At 51.5% G+C, this 21,797-nt stretch overlaps 1 protein-coding gene across 5 annotated transcripts; it reads left to right on the forward strand.

Annotated features, from left to right (window-relative positions):
- The first annotated feature begins 299 nt into the window (after positions 1–299).
- Positions 300–21,360, forward strand: LOC144734744 (uncharacterized). 5 transcript variants are annotated; one of them, XM_078617096.1, is made up of 14 exons: positions 300–348; positions 1,539–2,017; positions 3,113–3,871; positions 5,154–5,424; positions 5,899–6,032; positions 7,349–8,196; positions 9,016–9,244; positions 9,619–11,317; positions 12,956–13,063; positions 13,794–13,941; positions 16,042–16,101; positions 17,234–17,323; positions 18,463–18,563; positions 18,840–21,360. In XM_078617096.1, exons 1-14 carry the CDS (start codon positions 317–319, stop codon positions 18,955–18,957), a joined length of 5,076 nt encoding a protein of 1,691 aa, XP_078473222.1. In that variant the 5' UTR covers positions 300–316; the 3' UTR covers positions 18,958–21,360. The 5 variants fall into 5 exon arrangements, with proteins under 5 accessions (XP_078473222.1, XP_078473223.1, XP_078473225.1 ...); XM_078617097.1 differs by having other exon boundaries at positions 3,116–3,871; XM_078617099.1 differs by having other exon boundaries at positions 301–352.
- Positions 21,361–21,797: the final 437 nt, after the last annotated feature.

A 21,797-nucleotide genomic window follows, 5' to 3' on the forward strand; every position in this document is an offset into this window, starting at 1 on the left:
AAAAATAATAAATGAAAATAACTACATTAAATCACTGAGTGCATCAATGTAGTTATTTACATTTATTATTATTTTATTTTATTAGGATTCATGCTCTTAGGTTTTTTCGGAAAAAGTCACGTAGGTAAAAAAAATAATAAATGAAAATAACTAAATTAAATCACTGAGTGCATCAATTCAGTTATTTTCATGTATTATTATTTTATTCTGATTCTCACATACAACACTCAGTGTTGTATGTGAGGGTGGGGGGGGTATAAAGGCGGAGCCGGGGGATCTGCGAGGACCAATAGGATTACGGCTGTGGCGTGACGTCATGCGACGAGTAAACAGCCTCGGTAGGAGGAGGTGGGTAAGGCCGATGTCCATAATTCGTGTATAATTATCGTGTAATTGTATGCGTTCGCTAACCAAATTGTACACGCGCGCGTGCGGTTGCATGTCGGCGCTAGAGGAGGCAACTAGCCGTGCGTCGCGAGTTTGAGTTTTTTTTAGTGTTTTAATTTTTTTTTTATGCGGGAATGACGGTCGAGGCCTAAGGTGGGTTGGGAAAGCCTCGCTGTTGCCTAAGCGGCCTGCCGCCGGGAGAGGTGCGGTCGCCCCGGTTCTCAAACGGCTTCCCTTAGCGCGAGTTCTCGCCCACCGGGGCAAGGGAAACTCGTGCATCGTTTATTCGTGACGTTTGCATTGGAGACGGTGTAAAGGGGGATTGGAAATGGGTTTTTTTGGCCCTAAAGTGTAGTCAAAATGGTTTGCACGAAAGGGCGAATGATTCTCATGAGATCGGTATTTGCGCAATAATGCTACGTAGGAACATGGTGAGAGGAGTGCATAATATAGTGATGATTGCAAAGTCATCGGATATGGAATGATATTGATGAATGTGTAGGATGAGGTGTATGGTCATAGATGATTATGATGAGTTGTACGGATGTTGAACTTCTTTCGCACCATACGTAGCCAACCGTGAAAACCTCGTACCTGTCAACCCATACGGTTTAACCGTATTCTTGTTCGGGGAAATTGAGTTGACAGGTCCATACAGCGTACAGCCGTTTCAATACCGGCTTTATAGGATGAACGTTGACATTTCTAAGAGCACGGGGTGGCCAATAGGGTCCGAATTTGTCTGGATTAAGGTAGGGACTTATAAGGGGTTGACAGGTATGACATCGGAAAGTTGAGGATAGTCCTTTGTATGATGCAGTATATGGTATATGATATATGGGATGATGATGATTATTGCATATGATAATGGCGATTAATGAATGTATACGTATAAACTCTAGTTTGCAAGGCGTAATTATTTTCCACTACTGTACCTCCAACAATCAAATCTATAAATGACGAGATGAACGCAATTTTTAAAGAAAAATAGTGCAGGCCGGAAAACCATATATATTTCAGCAACACAACAACGTGTAAAAGGCACTCAGCCTTTGCGCATAATGAAAATAAACCACCAGTAGTTCCTGAAGAAGTGCATTGTGGTCCTAATGCCATAGATCACCATTAAAATAAAGTTATCTTCCTTTCAGGGCTGGTCTCACAATGTGCTCTGCACCACCAAGCACGGTGATTTCGTGCCCTGGCTTCTGCGAGCTGTCCCCACCACCATCTCCTCCACCACTCCCGTTTGTGGTTCAAATTCCGGACGAAGTTGACCCTGATCATCTAACCTCAGCGGAGCTTCCACCACCACCTCCTCCTCTTCCCAATCTTCCACCTCCCCCATGCCATCGTCTCAGTTACCATAACGGTGCTGGCGATGATGGCGGTGGCAACAGTGGTGGCGGTATCGGTGACGGTTGTGGTGGTGGGGATGGAAGCTGCGACAGGGCGGTGGCTTCCCGTGGAAGTGAGGCTGCCGAAGAGACCGGGTTTATCCCAGGGTCCAGATTCGGGTGCCGCGCTTGCGATGCCGCGGCCGATGGAGCTGCGAGCCATGAGGCAGCGATGCGAGCGGGCGGTGTCGACATGAGGTCAAGGGACCGCCGTGACAAGACCTCCACCACAGGTAAAAACTAAACTAAAAAACTTAACTATTTTTTATTTTACCAGGTAAGGCGCACTGAGCTCTGTAGCTCTTTTTCAGAAGTGACCTGGCCACAAATTGATAGCTCAACGAAGTGGCTTATCACCTGGAAATTTATAACAGCCAAATACTCGAAACGCATGTTTCTAAGGTTATGCCAATTCACAGCCCATACAGTTAATTCCTGATTGTGGCCATATCCTTTTTAAGGATGAACTATGCTTGCGAAAAAATAAGTAAAATGTTTTATTTTCATGATGGATTGTCCAATTTTAACTTGTCAAAAGTCAGTGATTCGGTGCCCATATAACTGCAGACGAACAAACAAGTATGCAAATAAACTGGCTAACAAGAAAGAAACATCGTACATAATGCGTTCTGTAACGTTTTCCAGCATTACTTTGTTCTGAGAGGTATTTAATTGGTGATAAAAAGTTACCTTCCAAACCGTACGACGAGACGTCACAGAGTGCAGGATGTGTGATGTCACACACAGAGATGTCATTGGGGAGCGAGGCATGTACATGACATGTGACAGCTGTGTTTTATCGCCAAACAGCTACGTAATCGCTGATACATTTTACAGTGTTAATGCATTTTTCTAAGCAAAATTAACATACGTTTTGCATTTGTGTTTTTTTTACTTTCCAGGCAAGGTTGTAAGTGGTTATGCTTTGTCAGTCTTGTTGTGATCATTCAGAACATTGTGAACACAAAGTTGCGTAAAAATGTATATCATCACGCAAATTAATTGTGCTTTTAACCTGGTATCTTAAGTTTTCATCTGATTTAAACAAACTACACTAATCATTACATTGTATCGCATCACACTGAAGTACATTACACTGTTGTATCACATCGTATAGTGTAGACTTGAAGCTTTCGTGACTGCAGTAATATATATTCTCTGGTTCTTTCGTTAAAATCACGTAGGTATAAAGTTAAATAAAGTCACCTACGTGACTTGACCGAAAGAACCAGAGAGTATCGTATAGTGTCATACTGAAATACATTGCATTGTTGCATCGTGTATTGTGCTGTTGTGATATTTTTCTGTCTGGTGGGGGCTCCCCATAGCAGCTGGACGAGGAGAGAGCTGGGGCCAGGAGGAGCGCCCCAGCCACATGGAGCGATACCTGGCACTGAGGCGCAAGCTGGAAGAGGTATTGAGTGTGCGCAATGAGCCTGCGGGCGGTGGCGGTGGCGGTGGTGGTGGCGGCAGCGGTACTAGTGCCAACAACACCAGCAGCAGCAGCGACACTACTAGTGACACCAGCAGTAGCAGCAGCAGCAGCAGTGAAGATGAAATTATTTATGAAGATGGCCACTTGTACACCAGTGCCGGAGTGTGGGGCGGGCACTGGGAGCAAGGGGCCGACGGAGTAACGTTGGCAGAATCGGCGGCAGCGGCAGTAGAAGCAAGGCCAGTTTGGACCATAATTGATGATCCTGGCAGTACTGGTTGCCGAGATGGAGACGCATCGTCAACCGAGCACTGCGTAAGCAGCAGCGGCGTCTGCGCTGGCGATGACGATAACGACGACGACGACGCCAGCTGGGCGGCCGTGACGCGCGGCTGGGGCAGGAGCCGCAGCGACCTGGGGCTGTCCCAGGCGCGGTTGCAGGGAGCGGGAGCGAGCGAGGAAGTGAGCGGCGGGGGTGGTCGCAGGGGCAGCGCCGGTGACCAGGCGACGCTGTGGGTGTACCGGAGGGAGGGCGCACGGGATAGGCTGCTCTCTGATGATGACGAGGAGGACGAGGAGGATGAGGAGGAGGACGCCTTCCACACGGCTTCGGGCGGCAGCGACGGGTGCTCGTGGGAGCATCGCGAGCGAGGTGGCTGCACGTTATATTTTGCGTTCGTCTTTTTGGAAAGGTCCGTGGCCTTGTCGCATTGGAGTTGTTGCACCACTCCTGTGGGTTGTAGGTCACAATATTTTCCATCACTTTGCACCTGTTTGTGTTGGTTGCAGTGAGACTCTGGGTTGCCACAGAATCTCTAATTGCTACTTGACTCTTTAATCAACTGCCATATAACCATGCCTACACGCCTGAACTGTATTTTTAACTAGGTGAGAGCCTCATTATAGTTCATTCACTCATACAGTTCGTTTATAAGCAGGTGAGCACCAATTTACTCTTAAGTGTCTCATCAAGCAAGACCTGGTTAAAACAACATAATATGTTAAATATGTTTCGATTTAAAGCTTTCGTGACTGCAGGGATTCATCTTCTTGGTTCTTTCGGTAAAGTCACGTAGAATGGAAATAATAAAATAGTAAAAATAAAACATAATCAAATAATTCTCACGACGTTTCGGCCACAACGCAAGCAGCCGTCTACTCGACAGACCTGCTCTCCACCTGAACCAAGAAGATGTTAAATATGATAAAAGATCAATGAAACTGCAAACACCTCTTGCAAAATGATAAACTTAATTGGGGATTTTCAAAACCTTAAATATAGCTATAATTTTCAATAACATTTTAATGAGGTAATAGGCTAGGTTCAACAGCCCTTAATAGTACTCTCTCACAAAGAATGTACAGCGCAAAAATAAAACCACTGTCATAGTCATTGTGAGTCGCTCACCATCACTAGTCGGAGCATCTGCCCGGTTGAACGAGCAATGGCCGATGACACGGCCTAGCGGTAACACGCTCGCCGCTTCCTGTAGATGTTCACGGTTCGAATCTGGCAGTCACCCTGGTTAACACCGCAGGTTTAGCATCCGTAAAAATTGGTGCCGTCTGCATCACAGTGGATGTTAAGAGTTCTCGTGACGTTTTTTGCAAGATTAGGCCATTGTGTGCTCGTGCCAAATTAGATAAATTACCTGCCACTTATATGTATCTTGAACTTCTTTTGCACTGCACATAGCCAACCGTGCTAACATTACTCAATTGAAGTATGCATAGCAATGATCACCCCCTGCTGTGAACGCTTGGTAGGACCCTCCAAACAACAGTCAATAGGCTCATAGAGGCTTTTCTGGGCAAAGGTGTTTAATAATAATATTGTCTTTTGATGCACTAACCAACGTTTACATTTTTAAAATAGATGTTGCTAAATAATTAACTGGGTAGTCAAGTTTCCACATCCTCGCTCTCTCGCGCAGACCAACTGGCACTCGCAAACTCTGAAGACGAGTTGCTGCTGCTCCCACCCGGCCCCGAGACGTCCGACCAATCGGGCGACTGCGCAATTTGCGCCAGTCGGAGCGCGGCTTCCTCGCCGGCAAATCACGGCATGCCGTGCAGCCTGTTTGCGGCGGATGGTGGGGAGCTCGCCGCATCGGAGGATAACGGGTTTGACTCCATTCCCAGTCTCAATGAGCCGTTTCTGGATCGCACGGAAAGTTTTGCCGACGGCGGAGAAGTATCGTCCGGGTAAGTTCCAACTTTCGCGTTATTTTTATTAACAGGCTGGGTGGGAAGTGTGCTTCTTGGGAAGCCTTGTACAATTTCAACTGTGTTACGTTCACAGCAACACAAACGTATCGCAATGGTGGTTCAAATATATACGTAGAAGGTTTCAGCCAATTGGTGTATAAGTATGCAACAAATTCGCTACGTTTGTCATTAACACACAATATTAACGTAACCACAACTGCCAACTGCACCAATAACACAACCATCACCACCACCAGTATCACGGGATCAGCACCACCATGGTATTGTTGTTGGTGGTGGTATTGGCCTCTTTTTGGTGGTTGTGGTAATGATTAAGAGCCATCCCCTGCATTTATTATTTCAAGACCAAATAAACACACCACCATGAGCCCCGATGACTTTCTTGTGAGCTCCCATTGTCAATGATGCTGTCACTGAGGATTTGTTGTTTTATTTTGGTGGTGGGAGCAGCAGGAGGAGCAGGGGGAGCAGCAGTGCCAATGGAGACATGGTGGGGCACAGCCTGCCCTGGGCTCCATGCCCCAACGATGTTCTCTCCCCTCCCGGCGGAGCCACGGGGGGACCTCTCCATCGACCATGTGGCGGTGAGGAGGAGGAGGAGGTGGTGGTGTTGGTGGGGATTGGATTGCAGAAGTGGTATTTTTTGGTTGGTGGTGAAGATGTGGCCAACATCAGTGACGTGTATCTGACCGACCCCAGGCCCTCCCCCAGGTTTACTTGGCCTTAAATGAGTGCCTGGTACAGCGTGTTAACATCACCACCAACAAAACTTGCCCCAACAATGTTTCAGGTAATATGGGCATCGTTTTGTATATATGTTGAACTTCTTTCGCACTGTACGTAGCCAACCGTGCTAATGGGAGGTGCGGGATAGTGTTGATAGTGGTGGCAGTGTTGTCGGTAAAGTGGTATTGTGGTGGTGGTTGGGGGTGTTGTGATGATGTTGGTGGAGGATATGGTTGTCATGCTGCCCGTACTGTTGGTGTTGCTGGTGGTGGTGACATGATTCGGCCTCATTGAGTACCTGGTGCGGTGTGTAAAAATAATCGCCACTGGGGAGACAAAGGCAGCCGGGCGTGGTGCTGGCCACCCACCCCCTCGTGTATCTTGGCAGCCTTAATTGGTGCTCGCTAACAGCGCTTGCCCCAACAATCTGTTTCAGGGTGTACGGGGGGGGGGGGTCTTTGTCATCGGTGACATGATCATGGTGGACACTGTGATGTTTGGAGTGCTGGTGTTGGTGGTGCAGATGATGGAAGTGTTGGTGGTAGCGCGGATGGTGTTGGTGGTGCTTATGTTGTTGTCGATGATGGTTTGGTATGATGTTGGTTGTTTTTTTAGCGATGACCTGACTGACTGGTGGTGGTCATAGTGGTAGTCATAGTGGCCTGGGATGTGACCCCAAGCTATGGGTCAAGCGAGTCGTCGTTATCCCTGTATGGTCGATAAAATGAACACCACCCTCTAAGAAGCTGCTACGCTTGATGCGTGAAAGTGGAATTTTCACCACCGATTCAGAAGTATTAATGAATCACAGAAGTTGTCACGATCATCGTAAAAAATAAAAAATAAACTCTCATTCACAGCCCTTTACCAATCCATTGATGGATGAAGACCTCTACACATATTTTTCAGTCATGGGGGTTGTTTGGCCATACTTCACCACCCTGCTCTGTTAATTGGTGAAGGGGTGGAGAGGCTAGGTCCTGCCATCACCAGGCGCATCACCCTCGGGAGTGTATTATATACAGGGGTTTCCAGCCTTCGGAAGACAAGGTTTTGGAGCGGCCAGCATTCCGTTATGATTTTGTTTATCGACTCATCGTCCCGGCTCTAATTAAAATGACAGGCTGAGTAGCCACCGACCAGGGTGACACCCTGTCCCCCCTTGCGTTTGCAGATGAGGCCGAATCTCCGAGCGCCGGTCAATGTTGCGCGGACTCCTCCCACGACTCCACCCCGAATGCCTCCCCGTCGCACTCCCAGCCGCACGCGCCGCCGCCGCACACGCCGCCATCCCCGCTCAATCGCACGCACGACTGCTCCCCCCAGTGGTTGAACGCCCGCTCGGGCCTGGGCGGCCCGCTCCCGCACTCGCGCCTACGCCACCACCACTCGCACCACCACCACTCGCACCATCACCACCACCACACGCACCACCACCACTCTCACCACCACCACCACACGCACCACCACAACGCGCAGCGCCACCCTTCCTCCACGCTGGCATCATGGCTGCGTCAGCCGTTGCTGGTACCGGAGATTCCGGCGGTGGCCGCACCGCAGCGGCTACCGCCGCAACCGCCGCCGCAATTGCAACCGCCGCCGCAGTTGCAACCGCCGTCGCAACCGCCACCGCCGCCGCCGCCACCACCGTGCTGCGAGTTGTGGGTTGCCGCCGCAACCACCGGCGCCGCACAAACGCAGCCGACTGTGGCTCACCGGAGCCACCCGTACTTCAACGCGCTGGGCGGCGTCGGTGGCGGCGGCCACCACTACCACCACCACCGGGGCGGCGTGGGGGCCGGCGCCTGGCGCTCGCCACTGCCGACGTCTCTGCCACCCTTGCTGTTGGTGCCGCCCATTGCCCCCGCTCCCTTCGCCGCGATGCAGCCCTTGGACGGCACCATGGGGTTTAACGGATACTCCGTGCTGGGTCTCGGGGGTCAGCCGGGCCCGCCCACGGGCTCCGGTGGTGCTGTCGGGCGCCTCCGCAACGCGGCCTGCAGCAGCGTCGGCGCCAATCAGGTTCGCTTGTGGGTGGACGTGATGAAAGCAAAGGGATCGGGTAGGTTGGGCGGCTAATAAATTACTCTTCAAGATTGATAAAACAGGTAAATAATGAAGCGATGAATTACATTTCTCAGCCTGAAAGAATATTATACGAAATCTACTTGTATTGCACTGCTTACAGGTCAAAAAGAAAATATTTTAAACGTTTGCAGAAGATATGTTATGTCGAAGCCAGCCCAACCGATATTTCTGTTCTAGTTCTCTTCCCCCATACATGCTTCATCACATGTAGCTCTCTCCTCTAGAGCCTCTCCCCATATCCCTTCTCTCATCCCCACCTGTAAACGAAACCACATAACCTGTTAATCGCTCCCAATACGATCCTGCAACGATGCCCAGATCACCCTAACTAATCCTCAACATCGTCCAATGACTCTCCCATCTCGCTCCACTCCGCTCCATTCACTCGACGCTGCTCCGGCAACCAAAGCTTTTCTGCTGCCCACACAGTCTGGAATGCTAGCCCCCTTCCACCAAAGCTGTTGACTTGGTGCCCCTGTCTGTAGGCGGAAGGCCTTCCTCTTCCCCTCTGCCTGACTGCGTCATCTCTTCTCCGTATTTTATATTTTTTACACATACACCTCTTTGTTTTTCCGAGATGCACATCCAACTACTTCGTGCAGCGTCTGGAGATGTGGTTTTATTCATGACAGGCTCCAGAGAGATGGCTACAACTCGGAAGGCCTTCATTCAACAGTTGATTGTCCACGGCTGATGCTCGGCTACAATGATAATTCCAGCTTGTATCTTAACCGCTTTTGTTCACATTTTCAGGATATGACGGATAGTCCCAGTCGTCGCTCGAGCCTGGACCGAGCCCCAGCTGACCCGGTCTCCTCGGAGGGGCTGACCGCGTTGCCGCCCGACGGAGCCACACCCGCTCAGCCGGCGCTGTCGTCCGAGTGCCCCTCTCCACTCCTGCGCCGCAGCTTGTTCAGCCAGGCGTGGGGACCGGCCGGCCTCTCTACGCCTTCAGGCACAGCCATGCGGCGTGTCGCCCACTGTGAGTATTACCACCGCCACCATTGCGACTGCCGTCACCATCACCGCCATAATCAGCACCCGCCGTCTTAGCCACCGCCGCTAACAATTGCACCACCCCCTCCTCACCACCGTCACCATCGTCACCGCCATTACCGCCACCCATCGCTAACGCCATGAGCAATTCTGCTGTAGGCTGGGTGATGTCTGTCAATAAGGTTTTCGCAGTCTTGGATGATTGTGGTTTGTGGGCTGCTACGAAGGGGCAGGCCTCAAATGGCTGTGGGCCGTATGGCGCACAGTCTCGAACCGTGTTCGCCCCTGCCCGTGTACGCGTACAAGTGAAGTGCTTGGCTGTTCCTCCCCTGACGCTTCGTTTGCGACTCCCGCTTGCAGGCAGCGCATGCGCGCGTCTCCCCTCCCTGTGCGTCTCCCCGTCGCATCGCCGCGTCTGCCCGTGCTTCTCGTGCCCTCCAACCCCGCCGGGCGGCTGCGCCGCTACCTCCGCTCGTGGGCGGTCATCCCCGGCGGAAGCTGTCGACGGGGCCGGCGAGACTCGCCGCCTTGACGACGATACCGCGACCGCAACGCCTGTCACCACGACAAGCGTGACTGCGGCAGCAGCAAACCAGGTGCCCGCTCAGCCGCCGGAATTCTTCTCGCTTCCTGCCTCGCCCGCTTCGCCCACCTCGCCCGCCTCGCCCGCCTCGCCCGCCTCGCCGCGGGGCCGCCGGCGGCAGCAGCAACTGCTGGGGCGCTGCTGTCACCAAGCGAACTGCGCCATCAGGCGCGCGGTGACCGCCGGAGATCACCAGCAGCGGCGCCGGCTCGCGGCAGCGCGTCGATCCTCGACCCCCGATCCCTTCTTCCTCTTCGACGCAAACGGCGAGGAGGACGACGATGAAAACGACGATGACGAGGACGAGGATGACGACGTGGTCGTTGACGGCGCTGCCGCTTCGGCCGCGTCCACGCAAGCGTCGGACGCAGTTGCAGGGACCGGTGCTGCTGCTGCCGCTGATGTTGCGGTGTTGGTAGCGGCCACCCGCCAGTTGATGGCGAACCGCGTCGAGCGGCTCCACCGCTGCTGGGAAGCAACGAAGGCGGCGCTGGCAGTGGCCACCGATGTGCCGCCCGGCACCGATGGCGCCGCGGAGTCGTCGGCATCGGCGGTAGGCTGCGCCCGGCCTCCGACCCCGGTGCCTGGCTTGGATGAGATTCAATTCCCGGGCGAGGGCGACGGCTCGCACTTCGACTTCCCGCCCCTGCCTCAGGAGCTGCGGGCGGAGCCACACGCGCGGGCAAACGGCGCCGGCGATGATGTGGGTTCGTCGACGCTGCTCAACTCTACGCCCAAGCGGCGCTGCGGCTTCCGCTGGCCGTCGACCACGGGGGTGGCTGGGCCGGCGGATTGGGCCAATGCCTGCCAGCGTTTGCCACGCTCCCCGGCGATTGGCTACCCATTCCGCCGTCGCTCAGCCGAGCCATCTGATGTTTTCCTGTCAATGCCGCCGCCGCCACCGCCGCCGCCGCCACCACCGCCGCTGCCGCCACCACCGCCGCCGCTGATGGTGCTATCCGCGTTGGTGAGGAGTGCGGCGCTGGGAGCACCGGTGGAATTGACCAGCGCTGGGGAGGCCTCGGAACGCCAGCCGCCCTTCGAACGTGACGGTGCGGACGGGGCAAGGACGACCAGCTCGAGCTATGAACCGATTGGTGGGCGCCTCCCGCAGTACATGCAGTCCGAGTCGCAGGTTCTGGGTGGCAGCTATGATCTCGCCCTGCCACGAGCCCATTTCTACCCACACATGGCATCCTTGTACCACCACCATCACCACCACCACCACCGCCACCATCACCACGGCCACATCCAGCAGCAGCAGCATCAGGAGCAGCAGAGGAGTGGAGGGGATGGCCAGGCCTTCGCGCACCACACTTCGATGAGAGGGCACGGGGCAGCCGATGCACGGCTGTCTTCGCACGTCTCGTATGGACAACCCATCTTCGTGGCGAACGGCGGCGTGCCGGTGCCGTACTACGTCCGCCAGCAGCAGCAGCAGCAACAGCAGCCCAACGATGATGGCGATGGTGTCGGGTACGTGGATGCTTGCGCGCTAGCGTTGTTGAGAGCTTGGTCACTTTGAGTGGTGGAGACCATGGTCGTGACTGCAGCTGCTGCTGTGATAGCAGTGAGAGTGTAGCCACCTCCATTGTGAGCTGTGGTGGTAGCTGGCCGTGCCTGCCATTGCAACCACTGCTGCTGCTACAACAACAGCACCGTAGGTCAACCAATTCCGGCTGTAAGTCGGAGCTAATTAACGTGTCTACCTTTTTTTGATAAGGGAGAAACAATCGCCAATGGTCTATGTACATACCTTTCAACCGCTTTATCAGTAACTACCTTATTATAGACCAATTCAGACCTTATTGGTCACTCCATGCCCTTAAAAATCTCAATGGTCATCCTATAAAAGTCCCCATCACAAGGCAGAAACACAAACAAAAAATGTTTTCCCGTATTTAAACGGCTGTACGCCGTATGGACCTGAACTCGATTTGCCTGTACAAGAATACAGGTAAACCGTATGGTTTACCCGTATGTAGGACACACGGGGGCGGGGAGTTGGACAGAGCCAATCAAATCAAGTTGTCACGCCAAGGGCAAAAATATGCCGACGGATTTGGGCTTTTCGGCAAACAGGAATGTCGAGAGACAAGCAGCATTTTGACAAATTTCGATTTAAAGCTTTCGTGACTGCAGGGATTCATCTTCTTGGTTCTTTCGGTAAAGTCACGTAGACGGTAAATAATAAAATAATAAAAATAAACCATTTAAATGATTCTCACGACGTTTCGGCCACAACGCAAGCAGCCGTCCTCAGGTGAAGAACAGGTCTGTCGGGAAGACAGCGTCTGAATGTTTTCCCGACAGACCTGTTCTTCACCTGAGGACGGCTGCTTGCGTTGTGGCCGAAACGTCGTGAGAATTGTATTTTATTATGTTTTATTATTTTATTATTTCCCTTCTACGTGACTTTACCGAAAGAACCAAGAAGATGAACATTTTGACAGTTGCGCTGGAGGTGACTTTTAACGGCATCGTCAGGCTTAGCTCGTGATCCAGGTCCTTTAAGTAGGTGCCATGATGTCATCAGAACAGCCACGCATGATGTGAACCGGCTTGGTAGTTCGAATTGATTGCTCGTTGTGATTGGTAGGCTACATTCCTGTAATAAGGTGACTCTATTTAGAGGTTGGTGATAATAGGCTTTTCTTCATCATATTAAGGTTGTATTGAAAGCCTGCGTGTAAAATCTTTGTCTGCGTGTGGATGCATGTCCCTGTGCGGGTAAATGTCTTTGTGTACGTGTGGATGTGTGCGTGTGTTTTTCTGTGCACCTAGCCTGGCACAAGTGCCATGGTGACATCTTTGCCACTTGGTGCCGGACCGTGGTGGCTGTTATTTTTTTTGTTGTGTACATGTGTGCATGGGTGTTAGTGTCTTGTGTGCGTGTATGTGGCACAGTGAATAACACAGGTGGTACATCTTCCAGTCATCTCAGTCCGTTAATCCACAACACCTGGGTTTGTCCCGTGACCTGCCAGTGAGCCTTCGACACTTCGCGTGCCCTCAAGAGTGTACCTAGCCTGGCACGAAGCGGCACGGGTGACATCACCGCCGCTTAATGTCATCGTTGCCGTGTGACCGTTCACCACTGTCTGGCTTCCGCAGGGATCGCGACCGGGAGCCACCGCTGTCCGCGCCGCGGTACCGCGCGTTCCCCCGCACGAGCGCCGCGCACCGTGGGGACGACGCGCAGGCCACTCGAGACGACTCCAGGTGACGCTTCGGTGCCGGTGGCGGTAGGCAGTGGCGGTAGGCAGTGGCAGCAGCGGCGGTTCGGCACGCTGCGCTACGAACCCGGCGGCCCGAGTTCGATTTTCGTTCGCGGCCAAAACCGGTGACGGTTATCTGAACCGGTTCTGGGCTGCCCCTAGTTCGACTCAAATGAGTGCCTGGTGCGGTGGGTAAACATTGCCTAATGGGGAGACAAAGGCGGTCGGGCGTGGTGCTGGCCACCCTCCCCCTCGTGCGTCTTGCTGGCCTTCATAGATAGGTGCTCACTTAACAGCACTTGCCCCAAACGTCTGTTAAGGCTATAAGGGGGATCTTTGTCTTTGAAGTTGGTGGGGATGGTGGTGGCAATGCGGGTGCACATAGCCTGGCACAAGCGTCGTGGTGACGTTACCACCACTTAGTGGCGAATGGCGGTTGTTGTTGGTAGTTGGTGGTGGTAAAATTGTAGGTGGCAGTGCTCGTTTTGCTGCCGATTCAGTTGTGATGTTGGCGATGGTGATGGTGGCGATGATGACGGTGGCTTGCGGTGGTTGCGACAATGTTCGGATTGCAGGTGGTGGTGGTGGTGGTGAAGTTGTAAGAAGTGGTAATGCTTATAACTTTGAGGATGATGACCTTAATAACGATAATGTAAGCCAACTGCTGCTGCAAGCAATGACTGACGACGATGATTTTGACGACGGGTTGCGACGACGACGATGACAAACCGCAGGTCTCGCGGCGAGGCCGACTTCCATCACGCCGTCCCGCGCACCGTCCTGCCGCTGCCGCCCCACTCGCTGCTGCGCTCCACACGTCCCTCCCCCGTCCGGGTCCAGCACTCCACGCTCGGGAGCTCCTCCTCCCACCCCTCGCCCATGGTCAGTCGATAAACATTCGTACGGCGCTGTGCGAGCGAATGGCCAACGATTACGCAGATATTGGCCAATCAAAAAAAAGGGGGGTGGCGTTTCACACGACGCTATAGCAACCAATGGGATTGCTCGATGCGTGGGATCGCTTGGAAATGAATACACGCAGTGATTAAACCTCGAGGGATCGATACTCTAACGTGGATGTCGTTCGACTGTCCAGAATCGATACAATAGACACCTCCAAGTCGGGTTCCACAAGACCATATATTGGCAGAGACACACCGCTAGGGGCAATGGCAACGCCTGCTTCCTACCATATATGGGCAGATGGCTTACCGGTGATTTCGTCGGGTGTCCAACTTTATAAATAAGAATCTTGATTTGAAGCTTTCGTGACTGCAGGAATCCATACTCTTTGGTTCTTTTGGTAAAGTCACGTAGGTAGAAGAAAAATAATAGATCACGACGTTTCGATCGCCACGCAAGCAAGCGTCTTCAGGTGGGAGTGGTTGCTTGTGTGGCGATCGAAACGTCATGATCTACGATTATCTTTCTGCCTACGTGAGTTTACCGAAAGAACCAAAGAGTATTTATTAATAATAATCAGGTGAAGACGGCTGCTTGCGTTGTAGCCGAAGACGGCTGCTTGCGTTGTAGCCGAAACGTCGTGAGAATTATTTTATTATGTTTTATTTTTATTATTTTATTACTTCCCTTCTACGTGACTTTACCGAAAGAACCAAGATGAATCCCTGCAGTCACGAAAGCTTTAAATCGAAATAATTATATAGCGCTTTTTATTAAGGATCTCAAAGCGCTGTACAGGATGCAGCAGCAGCACCCACACACTGGGCATGAAAATGATATAAATACATTTTAAGAATCCATTTACTAAATTAACTAAAATTTCGATTTAAAGCTTTCGTGACTGCAGGGATTCATATTCTTGGATCTTTCGGTAAAACATGTTTTATTTTTATTACTGTATTATTTCCCTTCTACGTGACTTTACCAAAAGATCCAATAATATAACAAATTTCATAAGTGGAAGTGTATAAATAGGGTTTAAAGCACATTTTTTTAATGTCCACAGACTGCATTATGTATTACAGCGCGCGCCACATCAAAAAAAGCATCTCGAAGCCCTTTGCATTAAGCATCGACGAGTAGAGAATGCCAGTTACCACCTGGCATTTCGTCACGGGCAGCTGAGTGGGGGGGGGGAATGTTCTTGTCGCTCATAGGTCAGGGAAACCACATGCCCCTGTCTGGCAATTTCGATCCACCAAACCCAGGCATCTAAGCGTACCAAGGACAAATCTGCGTTCAATGGGTGATAGAGGTTTCAGTAGTCAGGCGCCTCATTTGTAGATTGTCTTATCCCAGTTCATTCGGGACGCTCCATCAGTCGAGGTTTTTAAGGCTCGTCTGAAAACGCATGTATTTTCTCTTGCATATCAGTCTTTGTACTCTTAGTTTTAGTGTTCATGGTTTTTACAGGGGTTGTGTTATAAAGCGCTGTGAGGCCTTGTGTGAATGGCGCGATATAAAACTTGAGTTTGACTTACTGTGTTGGCACCGCTGAGATTCTGGTTTCAAATGTTGGGTTTCATCCGGCCTTGATTAAACCGGGTTTCTCTAGTATAGCGAGTTCATCGTCTCGGAGGGTAACCAATGACTGACATAGAGGCTCAGAGACACACCAATAGATGAACATAGACACACACAGACTCACCTAGACTTAGTCGTGAATACATTGGGCTCTCATGTTTAGTGATTTGATATCACCTACATATTGCTTCAGCCGGGTTCTCAAGTCTCATGAATTTATGGTTTCTACCCGGTCACCAATCGCCTATATCAGGGGTCGGCAACCAAAATAACAAGAAGAGCCATTTCTTTCCAATTCGGTACAAAATTCAGTATTTCAAGAGCCGCAATGCATCTATGTACATACGTACATATCGTCAAGAAGCAGCCCGTAAAGAGCCGCATGCGGCTCCGGAGCCGTAGGTTGCCGACCCCTGGCCTATATGAATCCCCCTTGTGTCCGCTGTGTCTCTGTGTGTCCCCTGTGTAACCCCCGTGTGTCTCCTGGGTGTGTAGCTCGGTTTGCCCCGGGTATTTATGGCGGAGATTCTCACCGTGCCAAGGCCGGAGCTGGAGGTGAGGACATCGGAAATTGTGTTGATGAGTTTGGGGGGGAGAAGGGGTTTAACTTTTTCTAGGATGAAGACAAATGTATACACTTGGATTTGCAAATCTTTGCTACACGTGTTTGTCATCGGAGGTATATGATCAGCTCTCCCGCACCTCCGATTAGCACGGTGGGCTACGTACTGTGCAAAAGAAGTTCAGCATACATCGTATGACATTTTTTAAGCATTTGAATAATTTTTTTAAAAAGGACTCTCCGAAGCAAACCCTCGTTTATGAAGAGGTAAGGCTCAAAACTATGTTGTACAGATAGGTCGGCAACCTATTTGCTGTACTACCATCCATTGACACCGTGCAGTAGATCTGCAGGGTTGGGGAATTCGCTCGCACGAATAATGTCGCTCGCGTTGACCGAGGTTCTTGTAAGTGGCGGCCATGGCCTGCGTCTGGCTCTCGGAGGGTCTCAGGAGTGGCCCACCAAGAGGTTTGGCCCGCACAGAGATGTGGTTCACGTATAGAGACATGCCGATCTCTTAATACGGTATTTGTAGTTGGGTTAGATCTCGTTAATGTAAATGTGTCGTAAACCCTACTTGCACCCGACACAGCCAATCAGTAAGGGTTTGTCACGTGAACAAAACGTGCCAATTCGTTACTACTTCAGCACACCTGTGTGTTGGAGAGCAAACCTAAAACATCAACAGTTTAAGCACCTGCTTAATCACGCAATTGACAGAACCCAAACAACTTTATTATGAGTAATGTTGGTCGTGAAAGCCTGCGTGTTAAATAGAGATACCGCTTGGTTCCATGAACAAGAGATAGAAATGAGAGTGTTGTGAGCGGTTAACAAGAGAGAACAATGCGACATCTGTGGAGACGAGAGCGGTGCGTAACACGGCGGTCACACGTATGGACGCCATGGGCAGCACGTCGCCACGTGCCGTCATAGTTGCCCGCCAGGACACTCAGAGTTGATCTTGTTGTGGCCCACTGAACTGCTTCTCCGATTAGCACAGTTAGCTATGTATGGCGTGAAAGAAGTTCAACATATTTTTTCCACCGTGTAAAAAAAAGTTTGATGGCCGCGAGACGTTGATGATGATGATGCTGCTGCTGCTGCTTCGGTTCTGTTTTGCAGGACCTGATGAATTTTGACTTCCAGTTCATCCTGCACGGGGCTTCTCAGAGCACGATCGAGTGGTACACGTGCGCGCACAAGTACAAGAAGGTACAAGCGCGTGGCGGCTGCTGCTGCTTCGCCCGGTGGTCAGAACGCTTGCCAACGAGCCAGTTTGCACAGAGGCAGCAGTTCAATTCCTGCTAATAGATATTTGTACTGCTCTGTAATGGTTGAAATGCAATGCTCCTTAAATGTGTAGTGGGTTCACTCGTGACACGGACGACGTAGTTGAGGCACAACGTTTATTTCAAAGATACAACACTTGAAGGGGTAACGGCCCCTTCACCCGTCCTGAACAGCGAAGACCCCTAGCACTATCCCCGGCTGGTCTGCTCCCAGGTCCTCCGCTAAGAGTGCTAGGGGAGGCTGTCTGATCCAGCTCTGGTTAAGCACGGATCACGGCACCCAGCCGACCAGACCGGCTCTTACAAGAGCATCGGCTCTGAGGCTCTAAGGGCCGCGCCTCTGGCTTGCCCTGCCCGGCCCTGAGAAGGACAGCGAGCCAGGGGAGTTCCAGGGCCTATCTGCCGGTCTTCCGTCTTCACTGGTTCAGCTTGTATACTCGACCACGAGCCCTCTGGCTCCCCGCCTTTTATACTAATTTCCCCCGAGGGGTGGGGCTATGGGGGATCCCAGCGACCGCCCACAGCCCCCCAGGGTTAACCGTTGTGGACGTGGATGTAGACACCCCTGTGTGTGGGTGTAGACACCCCTGTGTGTTTATCCGCTTCCTCTCCCGCAACACCCCTACAAATGTACTGTAATCCCATCACGCTGAATCCTTATAATTTAATGAATTAATGCCCTGGTGTAGTAGTATTGACAGCTGTTAAAGAATTGTGAAAGGTTTTTCAGGTACCACCACATGCGCGCACCACACACACACACACCACACACCACACACGCACACCACACACACTTGTATGTATGCAAGTTGAACTTCTTTTGCACCGCACGTTGCCAACCATGCTAGCGCCACACACACGCTCCAAAGACAACACACACATGCTCCAAAGACAACACACACACAACGGACTGATAATCTTGCCCTGGCCAGACATGCGTAGAATCATGATCAAGTCGGGTATGGTGATTCATTACATGACTTGTGCAAGTTCAAGCAAAGGCCGGTAATCTAGTTTCACCACCCCCACTTCCAAAATAACCCCCCCACCCCCGCCTCACAGCTGAGGCCTCGTAAAGAGGACAAGAGGCCAGACGCCGAAGAGAGCGATGATGAGAAATGCACCATCTGTCTGTGCGAGCTGGAGGACGAGGAGGATGTGAGGTTTGTGAATTGCCGTTGCTTGCTCTTCCTTTATATATTTTGGCACAGCACAGCGCCGCTTATCCCGCTCGCCGCGGACTGATTGTACAGGTTGCTCTGTGAAAAAGTCTGATGTGTGAACATGGATGGAACATGAAAGGTGCATCACAAAAACTGCACTGGGTGTGGGCGGTCAGTTGGTCAGGATGAATATGCGACCTCAGATATTCAATGACCGGGGAAATCTCTGCTGTGTGCCCCCCCCATGCCTCATTCTGCCCCTCCCTGGTGGTACAGGAGGCTGCCCTGCATGCATCTCTTCCACCAAACGTGCGTCGACCAGTGGCTCGTCACCAACAGGAAATGCCCGATCTGCCGGGTCGATATCACAGCTCAGCTGCCCGTGAAACCCTGATCAGTTCGGAGCATCATCCCCCTCCCTCTTCCCTACCCCTCCCCACCGCCCCTCTCCCCACCGCCCCACTCCCCACCGCCCCTCCCCACCGCCCCTCTCCTCCGACACACGAGACCCACAATGCGATGAGGCGCCTACCTTCCTCACTGCAGTGCACACACACCACACCAGTAGTGTAGTCCTACCCGTACAGCCCCCGTTGCGCGTGTACAGCCCGTGCGATGATCCACTGCTGGATGACGGCCTTGCCCTCATACAGTGCGGGTCGTCGGGGTTATTTGACCGCACTTCCCCCCCCCTCCCCTCCCGCTGGTCAGCTCGGGTCGGTGAAGGCGGGGAAGCCTGGTTGGCGCAAAGGAGGACGGTGCAAGCCGCTTCACAAAACTGTTCCTCGTCAAAAGCTGGTTTGGGAGAGGTTCATTTGTAACCCGACTCGAGGCACGTCCAGCATTTGAAACGGTTTGGTCAAAGCTGCTGCGCGAGATACAATTATTCCACGCGACGAGGGCTGTTCGGTGCAGACGCAGCGCGATGCACCCATTCGTCCTGTAAGGACAACAATGATCACGCGATGGAGCTTGTGGATCGCCGGTTTTCACGCGGTGTCTGCGGTGGCCCGGTAACCTCTGTTCACCACGACGTTTTACAAAGAACCTGTTCTCCCGCATTGAATCGTGACCTGTGAATCGCAACGATTCATCGAATCGCAGGGCAGGTGAAATCGATACGTCGCTGCTCCTGGCGTAACTCTCTTTATTGTCGCAATCCTTGCACTGGATATTTTTCTGACCTATTATGATCTCTCGAGGAGATGGTATCTGCCATTGATGTCGTTTCGTATATTTTGCACTTGCATCCCTCTGCTGCGTACACGCACACCTGCTTGGTATTCCGTCATTGACATTTTGCTTTCCTGCCTCCCACACTTTTGAATTTACGGCACGCTGTTTGTTTTTGTCACTCGATTGTACGATATGCAGCCATTTGATTAGGCGTAGTTAACCTACTGATTTGTTTTGCATTCGTTTTAACGTTGGCATCAGAATGTTTTTTTTCTTGTTATTTTGTTGAAAATAATCTCACCCGTTCTCTAACAAGGTTGACCAGATGATCGATAGAAAGGCCAGTAAATAATGAGGTCTTCAGATGATGAACAAATCCTCTCGAGAGGGTACAGATCTATCTGTTACGTGGTCTTTAGACACGGACCAGTTATGATCGGCTCTTTATACAGCAGAATGAAGGACCGGATGGGATTCTTTACACAATAGACAAACCAGTTCCTGATTGGGCCTCGAGACAAATGTCAGAAAAAAAAAATCTCAAGTAGGCCCTAAATTTGCTTTGCCGTTTCTGCGGCTCCCCTCGCGTTGAACGAAGATCTCTGATTTTCATTGTTTCGCACACAAAGGTGGGAATGATGTAGAAGCAAAGTTTGATCTGTTGTGAGGTTGAGCAAGTGCTGCTTTGAACCTTCGCAAAGCACCCACGGTGATCGAAGTTGGACATTTTGCGGTGTTTCATGCTGCGCCCCTATAAGCTGAGCGCAGGTTGGGTTTTTTTTTTTTTTCCCCCGTTAGGAAAAAATAATTAAGTCATGGTTTCTTGCATGAAGGCCTTGCGCTGTTTTTGAAGCACGTGTTCATTCGGTGCTTGCGTCACGTTTCGGTTTCGCGTCACGTTTTCGACTCCCATGACGCCCGCAGAATTAACAGTTATGTCACGCAGCAGTTTTACGCTGAAAATGTTAACAAAAAATCGCCACCCATCGGCTTGTTGCAGGGAGAAACCTCTACACGGCACACGTGCAGCCCATTTGTCAGACCACTGCTGGATGAGGGCCTTCCCCATGCCTGTGTGGGTCGTGGCGAGTATTTGACCGTACTTTGCCACGCTGAAGTACGGTGAACGCAGGTGGCATCGACGCGAGAGCTTCGAAGTGCAGCAAAAAGTATCCTGCTGCCCACCACATAGCTCCAAAGCAGCCTATAACACCTGTTTTGCATGGTGGTCACCCATCCAGGAAGCAACAATAGTCTAATCCTGCAGTACTTTTTGCGTTGATCTTTTTTTTTGCAAGCACATCGGTGCAATAGAGTCTGTGCAAGTCTGTGGTTAGAAGAAACGCAATAAACAAATGTTTAAGGTGAAAATAACGTTACTGTAAATGGCTCATCTTGCTGTGAATACAATAACATGTCCCTCAATATAGTTGGAACGGGTACACCACATCCCCCACATGTAACAAGGTTTGTTTTTGGACAGTGGACCCATCAAAAGTGAACCAAAAAAATGCATTGTAGTCCTGAAGCTGAGTGCGCACAGCAATGATTCTTTGGTGTTGAGCTGCATCCCCATGCCGTGCAGGTTCCCGTAATAAAGTTCAACACAGCAATGCCGGCACCAGATCTCTGTATGAATCAACTCCTGCCGCCCAAACACATGCCAAATTTTCAAACTGTTCTGGTCAAACCCGGACAGGTGGCCACCGTAATTAAAATCGGATATTGTGGGTATGTCTTAACACATTCCTGCGGAGGGAGCTGGTAGGAACGTTGGGTTGCTCGGTCAATGGCCAGGGTCAACGGCGGCGTGGTGTATTCCGCAAATATGGCCGACTGAGGGTGGGCACAAGCCGGCGTGAGTAGGTTAAACGTTGAGTTATATAAGGGCACCACGGGGTGACCAGCCCCTCCCCACCCAGCCCCACCCTCCCCTCTCCACCCAGCCCCTCCCCTCCCACCCAGGCCCACCCTCCCCACCCAGCCCCTCCCTGCACGACGGACGGACACAATCCCTGTGGGCTGGTGTCACCAGGAGGTTCCTATCAGTATAATCAA

This window comes from Lampetra planeri, chromosome 53, assembly GCF_965212315.1.
Source record: "Lampetra planeri chromosome 53, kcLamPlan1.2.h2, whole genome shotgun sequence".
Classification (NCBI taxonomy): domain Eukaryota; kingdom Metazoa; phylum Chordata; class Hyperoartia; order Petromyzontiformes; family Petromyzontidae; genus Lampetra; species Lampetra planeri.

Coding starts and splice junctions, on each gene's coding strand:
- LOC144734744 (XM_078617096.1), top strand. CDS start 317: ATGCGACGAGTAAACAGCCTCGGTAGGAGGAG. Junction 2,018..3,112: donor TGACAAGACCTCCACCACAG/GTAAAAACTAAA, acceptor GGCTCCCCATAG/CAGCTGGACGAGGAGAGAGC. Junction 16,102..17,233: donor TGCCAAGGCCGGAGCTGGAG/GTGAGGACATCG, acceptor TCTGTTTTGCAG/GACCTGATGAATTTTGACTT.